The 12,064-nt window shown below is 40.7% G+C and overlaps 1 protein-coding gene across 1 annotated transcript in view; it reads right to left on the bottom strand.

Moving 5' to 3' along the window:
• The window catches only part of LOC306822950 (paxillin-like), a 30,651-nt gene extending 19,014 nt beyond the window's left edge, over positions 1-11,637 (bottom strand). Inside the window, exons 1-2 of the mRNA XM_079342265.1 lie at positions 11,549-11,637; positions 11,337-11,436 (exon numbers count right to left, since the gene is read on the bottom strand). Coding sequence (XP_079198391.1) covers positions 11,337-11,349 — 13 coding nt within the window. The 5' untranslated portion in view covers positions 11,350-11,436; positions 11,549-11,637. The remainder of the gene's footprint in view (positions 1-11,336; positions 11,437-11,548) is intronic.
• Positions 11,638-12,064: the final 427 nt, after the last annotated feature.

Raw genomic sequence — 12,064 nt, 5'->3', positions numbered from 1 at the left:
CACACACACACACACACACACACACACACACACACACACACACACACACACACACACACACACACACACACACACACACACACACACACACACACACACACACACACACACACACACACACACACACACACACACACACACACACACACACACACACACACACACACACACACACACACTCCAGGCTCTGCTGTAGCATCCTTATGTTAAGATCAATCGTGTTCTGCTGCTACAGAAGCTTTCAAACTAAATGAGCCACAGCTCACACTCGCAATTAAATCTTGGAACACAGATGCTTACACAGCAGCATGTACTCCACTGTGAACCTTTCAATACAATTACAGCAAGCTCGAGACTCTGCTCACACAAGTGCAACCCAAACATTTCAGACCGAACAGCAGATTGATGGAAACTGAACTTCAGCATGCACTCTTGAATTAGAGTTTTTCTTTGGTCACGCTGCATTGGGTCATCACAATATTGAACACTGAATCAAATCATAAACAAAACATTATTATTATGTCAATAATGTATTTTACTCATATTATGAATGACTACCCACTTAAAGGTCAGAGTATGTGATGTTGCACATACAGCTACATTCAAGTACAGTCTGTGTGAACGTCCCTCTAATTCTGGGAGAAATACAGCCGAATAAAAAAATAATAATAATAATGAAAAAAACAATCGCCCAATCAACGGACTGCAGTGTTTAGCTCCACCTTTTAGGGTCGGATCGATATTCTTGGCACCCCAACAGAAGGGTCCCAAAAAGTAAGACGGTACGAGTCAGTAATTTGAGAGTCTTTGCCGGCTTTAGTCTACGGAAACGGCGCAGAATACGTGCCGCACCGAGAAGAACCGAACTGAACCGCTTGGTGGAACCGGGGCTGCATTCATTACCGTCTCCACATGACTGACATGAGTCACGCCAGCTGTACTGTTGTGTGGTTGTGTTCACATCATGTTTACATGGACAGAACGGCCTTGAATATAAAATAAAGGTGAGCAGCAACATGAAGCTGCGAGTTCACCAAAGTGTGCTCACATTAGCCTGCTAACACAACAATGCAGGCCACAGGCAACTGCAGATCAACAGAGGACCATTTTGTCCAGGCTTGTGCTCAATTATGGTGCTTCTAATTGATAACTTCTTTGTGGGAAGGCGAGTGGAGCAGGGTGCCGCTGGAGGACAACAGAGGCTTCAGAATAGGGAAGGAGTTCCCAAACAGCAGTTTGTTTTGGTTTAGTGCTGGTGGTCAAGTGTGACATCTACTGGATCAAAAAGTCAAACATTCTTAAATAAAGCCTGTCAACAATTCTATTAATATCATAAAGTTATCAATTCATTTGATGTAAAGCAGTCTGGTTATTAAGTAAACCACAGTACAGAGGCTGACCTGGTCAAAGCAGTTAGCAGTCTTAGAATGATCTCAGATAAAGTTTCCATTCTAGTGTGGCTCGGCTTTAGAGCAGCCACAGTGGACCATCAAATTCTTTTTTACTGTCTTGAGCACTGTTCAAGCCTCAGCTGAACAGTTATTCAATGATTTATTCCAGCCTCACTGGTCAATCTTTCTTTCTTTTCAAAGATAACTTAAACTCAAATGTCGGCTTCACTGGGTCCGAGCTCCTCTGACATGGACTGACACAAAGTGGAAAAGTCTGCCGTCGACCAATCCACATCTCAGAATAGTTTTTGGACATCATGGACATTGTGTCCTCCGGGCTAAAGAGGAAACGGACCATCACAATTAATCAGCGCAAAGTTTAAAAGCCAGCATCTGTGATGGTATAGGAGAGTGTTATTGCCAATGGTATGGGTAACTCGCACGTAGCATATAGCGCACGTGTTACAACAGAGTGCAGGTACCGGTACTAGTAGACTGGCCTGTAGTCCAGACCTGTCTCCCAATGAAAATGTGTGGCGTAGCAGAGATCCTGGACTGTTGAGCAACTGAAAACGTACATCAAGCAAGAATAATAGACGATTAGTGTCATAAATTCCCAAACGCTTGTTGAGTGTTGATAAATGGAAACGTGATTATTTCTGGAGCGTCTTGCAGGAATCTAATTCATTTTGAGAAATAAAACAATAAAGTCTATCAGTTTGAACATGCACTACAAGATATCTTGTCTTTGTAGTGTATTCAATTAAATAAAAGTTGGAAAGGATTTGCAAATCTTTGTATTCTGGTTTTATTCACATTTTACACGTCCTAACTTCACTGGAATTGGGGTTTGTAATATTTTACTTTTTATCTCATGTTTGGTGTTTTGTAATATATTCTTGTCTTGCATGTTCTTATTGGATTATTTATATATGGGAGGTATAACTCTGTTTGAAACACATTAAGTCTGGGCTCGTCATACAAAATGTGCTATCTAAACAAAGTTAAATGCTTTTGATAGCAGTGCAGCCAGCACACAGATCACAACCTTCACACCTCATCTTTGAAAATACACAGAAAGTAACACCCTCTCACACGTCTTCACAGGAAGTCACTTTGTGTTTGAAAAACAACGTTTAACGAAGCTGTGGCCTACAAGGTGTCAGAGGGAGGTTCATCTATGATTAAAGATATAAAACCTCAGGAGCGCCTCAAACACATGTGCCTTGTGATTAGGCGGAAGAAAAAGTGAGCGATGTAAAATGTGAGTCATACAACTTCGGAGCATCATCTCAGCGTCTCTTTGGTCAATCTTTACTTTAATTTATTTATTAACATTAAACTTATTCTGCATGTTACCTCCTTAACTAATGCCTCCTGTATCTCTAACAACAGAGCCAAACACAGCTGCGCATTGATGCAGAAATCTGGATAATGTGACATTCTGGATTTTCCTAATTATTTCCAAGTTTGTTTATATATATATATATATATATATATATATATATATATATATATATATATATATATATATATATATAAAGCACTCATATGCTCTCACATGATTCAGAAATAATGTCAATCATAAACAGCCGTGCACTATATTCTCATTCTGTGCAGTTCAGGAGAAAACATAGAATGAAAAATAGATCTTTGCATCATCATTCTCAAACTGGGACACTCGCATGATTGCATATGCCTCCCTTCTCTTCACATCGTTTATTTAAACAGCTTTATTGTCGTGTTGATGCCTGTGTGTCTTTTTTGTCAAACTAATTGCCTGTTGGGAAATAAAAATGAACCAAACCGCATGATTACATTTGAGTAAAACAGAGTAATCAAAAGATTGTTTGTATGATTTAATATTATCCACAGCTACATGACTCGAAGAACTGATGGAAACAATGTCATTCGGTAGCTAAAATAAAAGCATGCAGTCCAAAGATGAAACGGCCTCATCTTGCTGCCTTCCACCCACCTCCTCCCCCTCTTCCCCACAGTGGCGTGCTCACAGAGGAACATGGAGGAAGTTTGTGGGAGCTAAAGCTTTCCTGTGGGTTTCTTGGTACCCCTGTGGTTATTTTGAGCATCTGTGTCACTGCTGCAGCGGTGAAAGGCTCAAGTACTGGGGGTACACGTCTGAAAGACAGTGTGAACACCAGCTTCTTTGGAGTTTTTGGTGAAATGAAAGCATAATGACAATAGATTTCAATGGACTATAATGTGTTTTATCATGAACAAGCTTGCAGTCCACTGAAACACTTTATAAACCATTTTATTTTTAGGAAGCACATTTTGTATGTAAATGATATACAGTCAGTGAATCTTTCTAAGACGAGCTGATTGTTAGATTTGTGTAAACATAATCAGCATTTTACACAGACGCAGCGTAGTAATTCTACTGATTTCAAATATCCTTGGTCTCTTTTTTCCTTTTTTTTTTATTTAAATGATGTTTCAAGAAATACAGTTCCCACCTTTCTTGCCATGTTGTGTTTATTATGGTATTCCTGTATATGGTAGAATTATCAGATGTGGATGTTTCTTTTTTTGTTTCTTTATATTCGTGTGTATTCATAGAAGAAACTTTACCTGAATTGTGTACAGGGCGAGGCATAATAAGTTCAACTTCAGCCTTAAGCCCTTTGGTCATAAATTGTTAGATTGTGTTTTCTTTTTTTTCTGTTTATCGCTCATTGTTTTTTTGACCGAATAAACATAACTACAGCGAAAGTGTTCAGAGGCCCTGTGACAATCGGTTGCATAGCAGCATTTCTGGTATTTTGTTAATGCTTTGGTCTTTATAAGTTACCCGAGTTAGCTTCAGTAAAAGATGTTCATTATGGGTTATACACAGGTCTCTTCTTGAACTTTAAACTCAACATGTTCCGTCTGACAATAAGACTTTGAAATGAGTTGGAAACTTTAGGGGACCGAAGGAGAAAAGAGGATCTTGAACGAAGACTTCATCTTTGTCAAACCTGATGTTATATATTTGAGTCCACTGTTTGGCTTAAAAACCTGGTAGGTAAGAAGAAGGATGGATTGTCTCCTTTAAATGAATTCTGTCTGGTTCTGTCTTTTCTGGGTTGAAGTAGGTCACAGCACCAGAAACAATCAGCTCTTTGTCCCCCTACGGCAGGACGAGGACAGAGGGAAGAGGATAGAGAGGAGGGAATGAAAGGTCTGCAAAAGCAGGCTGGATCATTCCAATAAACAGTAATAATCCGCTCGTGGATGCCACAACCTGCATGTGTGTGAGAATGTGTGTGAACTCAGGCTAAGCTTACACCCCAATAAACCTGACCTACCTAAGCATCACTTATAACGTCATTAAACCAAGTGAGGTCTAGATCGCGCACGCACAGACGCACACACTTCCCAATTCATCAAAGGCCTTCATTGTGGTGGCTTTACAGCCCAAATAGGGCAGTAGCAGCAGCAGTGTTTTGAGACTTTTTAAACCTGCGCTGAGGCCAGACAAAACCCGCTGGGCTCATTTCCTAATAAAGCTAAAATGTGTTATCTAAGCCTCTATGCAGGCTGACTTCACAGCCTCTGAGATCAATGACATAAAGGAGACAGTTAGAGGGAAGACAGCAAAACCCTGCAGGTGTGATTGAAATGCAAACTGACAATTTGATAGCTCCATTTAATATGGTTAGAGCTCTCAACAACAGCCGTCAGTGGTATGATTTGTCTGTCAGCACTCGCGTGTCCAATCGGAGTCCAAGCTGATCGTTTGCTTTTACTGACGCGTTTCCTCTTTCTCGATCTTTGCTGGTGTCGTACTTCTCTCTGATGTACGTTGTTTTGGATAAAAGCAAAGCATTTATATAAATTCAGTTTCCTTTTGAATCGCTGCTTGAATTCTGTTTGTGCCACACGTAACACTTAACACACAGTTACAGCAGCTTGCTGAGGATCACATCAACTTATCTGTCAGTCGAGATGAGAATCTCTTAAAGTCAGCAGAGTTCTCAAATCTTAAAGGGCAGGTCAATGGCAGCTTTTGATCACCATATTTAGTATCAAAGAAAACACTAAGCCACACCATATATTCTTCTTTTGTTGCTCATTTACCACATGCTACATCAAGCTAATGAGCAGTTTTGGTTGCCTCAAAGCAAAGTGGAAAACAGAATATACAACATGAAAGAAATTCAGGTTTTAAAAAAAGGACAAAACAGCCAACTGGTTCCATCTGGTCGCATGACAGAAGTGATTAAAAATAGGACAGGATGATGCATGTCCACAAGTGATCCTGACTAACACGCTGTCTGTAACCTACAGAAGGTTATTTCATTGGTGAGCAGCAAATATGTTGGACTTCCTGACTCCTACTTCAGCAGAGCGGTGACAGAGGGCACTTCTTGTCCTGAAACGTGTCGAAATAAAAAGGGCTCGTTGAGCTCTGTGAGCCCTACTTCAAAGGTTTGAATATATCGACACATTTTGATGCCGCCTTTTTCAACGACACAATCGTATAGTGGTAAAAAAAAAAATAGTAAACAACCCATGATCATCAGTTTAATCAAGTGTTTGATAGCTGCCATCAATGAGTACATTTGTCTATATCTAACACAGATCTAAGAAAGATATCTGCCGATATATCAGACCCATAAACCCCCCATATTGGTCGGGCCCCAGCTTTTACCTACCAAGCTATCTTTATCAGAGACAGTGAAAAGAGTAGGAAACAGGGATGAAAAGAGAGCACTGTCCACAGTTCACAAATATATGCCACGGTATTGATCCAATTTAGACAGAGCAGGAGTTTTCCTGCGTTTAATGGTGACCAAAAACAAGGAATGACACAACACTGTTTGTGTTTTGTTGATTTGGTTTTGAAACAGTTCTTTATATCATTTGAAATAGTACTGTACCCGACTAAAACATTCTGGTGTTGTGCCAGCCCTCAAAACTGCAGGGATCATAGTCTTTCATTTAAACTATTCACAGATCCTAACTCGTCATATTTTGCTTGAGCCCCCACGAGAGAGAGCCTAAATATGTTTTCAGCTTTAAGGCCGTTTTCCACATAAACACCGCCTCCAAAAACGTACAGTCAGTGTTCAGATATGGAGCCTGCAGGCTGTTGTTGTGCTGCGCTGGGCCTGTGAGAGATGACAGGACGGTTGGCTGAGTGTAGAGCTATCGCTGCTTAGTCAGCTTCCCCTTCAGAGCTGTCTGTCCACACCAGCAGCAGCCTGCCGTCACAAGCTTGTGCGGGTGCTTGGTGTGTGTGCGTGTGTGTGTGTGGATGCACCATATGTCTCAAAAGCCTCACAGCATTTTCATCTTAAAGTCAAACAGATGGACAAATGCTGGAGGAGATATCAGGGATTTTCTCAAGCCTTCAAATGCTACATTGATTGTGTGTGTGATTTATATACATGTGTCACAAACAAGAGACTTATCATCAGCTTGCTCTTTGCTGCATGAAGTCGAGGGTTACTGAAGATGTCATTTGCAATGACAAAGTGTGAGGATTTTCAGCTTAAGTGAAGAGGAAGTTAACTGAAGAGGGGGGTTTTTGAGAATGGGAACTTCCAAATCTGGACAGACTTTACTCTCAAAATAGTGGAGCAGTGACTTCTCATTGAAGAGACAGTCAAAACATAACAGCAGCAGAGACCGATCTTTTCAAATCAGATTGAAAAATGATGAAGTTCAACACACAATCCCGATGAATGCAGGAAGAACTGAGAGGGAAAATCAGACCGTGAAAACACAAATCAAGTGTGATATTGTTTAGTGCACAATTAATGCAAACAAAGTAACACCCTTTTCTACACTTCTGCTAAATAATGATTCATCATGTCCTGTGTAATGTGTAAATCCTGTTTGAATGTTAAAGATGTTTTATTTTAGCTGCCGCTCTGCTGTTACACAGAGCGGTATGCGTCTTGTAAAAATGAACGAGAGAACGTAGCAGTAGAAAGCAGTAAAAACACTTTTCATCCTCTGCTTTTCTTTCGCCTCTGTTGTTGGATGATAGCTCAGCGTGTTTATTGGCTTCTGTGTGATTGGTCAAACACATATTCATACAGGTTTCATAACTTGAAGATTATCCCGAACATAACCTGAGACTGAGCGGGGAGGGGGGGGGACTACTTTCTACTTGTGTCCAACTAAAAGGATCCAAATCAACCAATCAGAACCTGAGTTTAAGAGTTCACTTGTTAGGGTTTGTATTTCACAATTGAAGTGTAAAGCTGACATATTGTGGCTATGACTTATATTTAAGTTTAAACTATTACTTGGCAGGGAGCAGTAAGTTTAGAACCCAATGCCTGCTGAGGAAATACGGCTCCTATAGATCACAAATATCTTGTTTACGGTTTGTTTATTGCTTAAATAAATAATGCATATTTCTGATCTTTCTAGTCCTTATGCTAAGTCTCTATGTTTATATTTAGCATACATGAAAGTCTTCTCAACTATAGGCCGCTGCAAGTAAACATGTTTCCCCAGATATGATCACATGATTGAATTACACTGCTGCTCTGTGGAAGAGCAATCATCAGTATCCATGTTAACAAACCTCATAGAAGATATGGGAGAAAAGTTGTGATTTCCTTAAAGGGTTGTAAAAACACGATGACTTCATGAATCCTAAACCGTTTTCTTCAAAGCTTGTACTATTTTAAGACTTCTATGGACTGTAGTGTCAAATGCAACATTGTTGAATTCATATTAACTAGTAAAGATGTGCTGCTACAAGGGGGGAAAAAAGGTGATTATTCAGATCGAATGTTACTCAGGTTCGTTTTTCACGTATAAAGGAAATATCAAATGTCCACATGTGAGCTCTCTGACGTCTCTTTTGGAGTATAAACAATGAACACAACTAAATTTAGACCGGGTAGAGTATCTAGGCTACATCAGATCTCATTTGGAGTTGGTGAAGAACTACTTCACCCACGCCCAATTTATCATGAGTGACATTTCCAACAGTACAGCTGCCGTACTGACGGTGCACTGGGGAACCAGTTCACATCAAATGATGCCACCAGAGCAACAGTGAAGCCAATCAGAGACAGGGAAACTGCAGTTTCTCCATTTGTCGACATGATGAAGGAAACGTTGGAAGGTACTGCACCGCAAAGTCAGTAAAGGGAAGTTAACTTGGGAGGCTGTTTGACATTCATGTCGTGTTGGTGCAGGCCCAGAGCAGTGAGGCAAGAAGCAATGGTTGGCAGCGCTGATAGGAGGAGAGGAGGTCGAGGAAAGTTTGCCTCAGAGCAGGCATCAAAACTGCAAAGATTGCAGTAAATAAACCCACATCTTGCAGAGTGAAGAAGTCTTCCCTGTGTTGTTTCCAGGTCTGACTTTGATTTCTGGCGTGATGAAATAAATAAGAAAATAAAAAAAATAAAAAATAAATAAAAAGCCTGATGATTGAAGATAAAGTTCAAGCAGCACGTCCAAATCTTCTTCTAATCTGCTCTTCTGCAAATTCAGCTTTAAAGCCTGCAGCTTCCTATGTGGTTTACCACAGGAATGGTGGGAAGTGCAGAAAGAGAGAAAGAGAGAGAGAGAGAGAGAGAGAGAGAGAGAGAGAGAGAGAGAGAGAGGGTGGGGCAGTGCAGTGTTTAAAGAGGACACATTTTGGCTGAGGCCCAATCCCTGCATGTGTCCACCCCGACGCCCTGACTGTGAGCCGCCCCTCTGCTCCCACTCGGGGTGCTGAAGGAACATGAGGATGAAGAAAAGTGAGAGAAGATCAAAAGAGAGGTGGTTTAAGAGGGGAAGCCGGCCAGCTGCTGCTTTCATGTCACAGCGATAAGAGGAAGAGTAGATAACAGGAGCGGGGAAAATGTCGCAGAAGAGGATAGGAAGAGGTTGCAGGAAGAGGTTGGGGATACAGGAAAAGAGATATCTGCCGGTTGGTTGATGGTTTTGAGGTGCCATCGCTCGCACTTGAGATGAAGTACTAGAGCTAAAAATACATCCAGGCTTTGTTGTCCCCTCTAAAATCTGAGGTGGAAGACTCTCTGCTCTTTGGAAGCAAGGTGTTTATTTTGATCCACAACTGCCTTTAACCCACTTTCAAACTTCAGAACATTTATTTTGTGGATTAATCGGGGGGGGAAAAAACAAAAACTTTTTCCCTCAGTGGCTGCAGTCCCATACGTTGGAAGCATATATACTTGGAAAAGATTCACTGGACATTCTCTCAGTTTATGTGACACGTTTGTACAGGACTCTGCTAAAACGATGACACAATTTACAGCCCTGTGACATGGTAATCACACAGGGTTGTGTAACACTCTTATTTTAAGCAGCTACTTTAAGGCGAGCCCTTAACCTGTGTAAGCTGAGAAGGGATCCATAAATATTGACTGGATATAGAATGACCCATATTCTTGGTGCAGTCTCACTTTCACCACCATAACAACTCCATTTTGGAAAAATCAACATATATCCAGATGTTTTTTCTGCACCAAACTCTACATTTAAGCAACACAAACATGTGCAAAAAAGGCAAGTGTTAACAGCGTTACTCAACTCTGAATGGGAACCATATATTATTAAGAAGTCTCTGATTGCAAGTCCACCTGCAGCTCACAGAGAGGTGGTAATACTTTTATGGATGGCTTTTGCAGGAGATTTATCATCTTTGACTTTGAAAATGCATTTGGGTGGTTTTTTTTTTTTTTTATGCAGCCAATGAACCTGACCTCCTTCAATGCATTTCATGGATGTCATGCTAAACTTAACCTTACATATGTCAGGTTAAAATGCAAAGCCTTGTAAACACAAACTGCCCAGTCCATGCTTGTAAATGATTACACCCCAAAAAATTCTCTGATCCTGATGGCATTGTGCGATCTCCATTACTCCAGTGGCTTCCCTCTGTTTTTAAATTAGGCAGCACACTTCTACAAAACTGAAGGTGGTCTGCGTAGCTACTTGTATAAATGATTCTTCCCCATTGAAATAAACTTGGGAACAATCCTGAAAGGTTTGTGGCAGTGACATTATATATCCACTTCACACAGTGCCAGGCTCTAAGAAGAAAGAGAGTGTGGCTCATTGCAAAAATTGGAAACAAGGAAAATAACAGATAGATTTCTGCAACAGGGGATATCTGGAGGACCAGAATATACTGTGCACGGTGATCATAATGCTACACCCTGCCTGTCACTATAACCTGCCTCAGGCTTTACTTCTTCTCCTCCCACCAAATGTGCCATAATTCACTGAGTGAAGCTCATCTTATAGACAGAGGGGCCTCCAGGATTCATCTAGAAACACATTTGTTGGCAAATTCAGCAATACACAGCTGAAACCAGGGCTCAATTCAAGCTGGAAAAAAAAGAAGTTTCAATCGGTGTGTTAAATTATCTACAGAGGTAATGATCATTTAATGGGATTACTCTCTCTTCATTGATTATTGTATGCCAGAAAAGCAACTCTATGATCCCAACTGCAATACAGGCAAGTTGTGACCTGGCAATCTGCAGGAGGGGCTCAATAGGCCAGGCAGTGTCTCATCTAAAGTCAGTTAATGTATTAGTGAGTGGAAGGTCGCGGAATAAGACATTTAAAGGAGCCCTGCAGCTGCCTGGCATGTCTATTTAAGAGAGGTGGAGGAATTGTACTCGCATCCAAACACTGACAATAAAGCAGTCAGATCTTTGTCTCCATGACACGGTTTCACTAAACACACAGTTCAGAAAGGCTTATTATTATCACCCCAGCTGAACGTGCCAGCACGCGGGGCCCTTCTTTGAACGTTACCTCGCGCTGTGCTCATCTGGACCAGAATAACTTAGCCTTACCTTGACATTTGTACATTGCAAACTCAAACAGACAACTGTTATGTGAACATTTCGTTTGATAAAATACATCTTTAATACAAGCATAAAGTGTTTGGGCTTACACCAAAACACTCGCGTGCTGTGTATTTGTTGCGTTCAGGGCGGGTGAACTTACCTAAATCATCCATGTTGGCCGGAAATCGTTCCAATGCTGAGAACCGGGACCGGTCCTCCTCCGTCGATCACAGCTGGACGAGAAGCAGCCGAGTTGGCTCCTAAATCGTAAAAATCTCCGGTCAGAAAATGTCCTTGTTGAACACTGAAGTTTCCAAGTTCCTGCTGCTTGACGAGCTTTAACCACACTCACACAATCACACACACACGAACCTTACTACTGCCCCCCTGGAGTCTCCTGCAGATCCGACATCCAGCCCCCTGCTCGCCCTCCAGCACATGCACAGAGGGACCAGCGACATCTAGCGGCAGAGAGTGGTACTGAACCGTTTTCCTTTTCTTCAAAAACAATAATTATATATATATACTGTATATATATATATATATATAAGTTGCATGTTTTTCTTTCTGTCACACTGCTTGGGGCTGAGAGGACAGCAAATAGACAGCATTTTGTCTATTTTATGTATGCAGATACATGAGAAAAATGAGAAATAAATGTCATCTTGAATCTCGTATTATTTTCAAGCTTTTTTTAAGGAAACATATTATGTTACACAAACAAATAATAACAACATCATGCATGAAAGTGATTAAAATATAATTGAAAACACTAACAGACCAATAAGTGATGGTAAATAAGTACAGACTGAATTGAATATAAAATTAAAATGTAACTATATCTAAATGTAGCTAATGTTGATATTTTGAATATAAGAATTAAATATT

This window comes from Symphodus melops, assembly GCF_947650265.1.
Source record: "Symphodus melops genome assembly, chromosome: 4".
Classification (NCBI taxonomy): domain Eukaryota; kingdom Metazoa; phylum Chordata; class Actinopteri; order Labriformes; family Labridae; genus Symphodus; species Symphodus melops.
The sequence above is the reverse complement of the archived record's forward strand: the minus strand, read 5'-3'. Positions and strand labels throughout refer to the sequence as shown.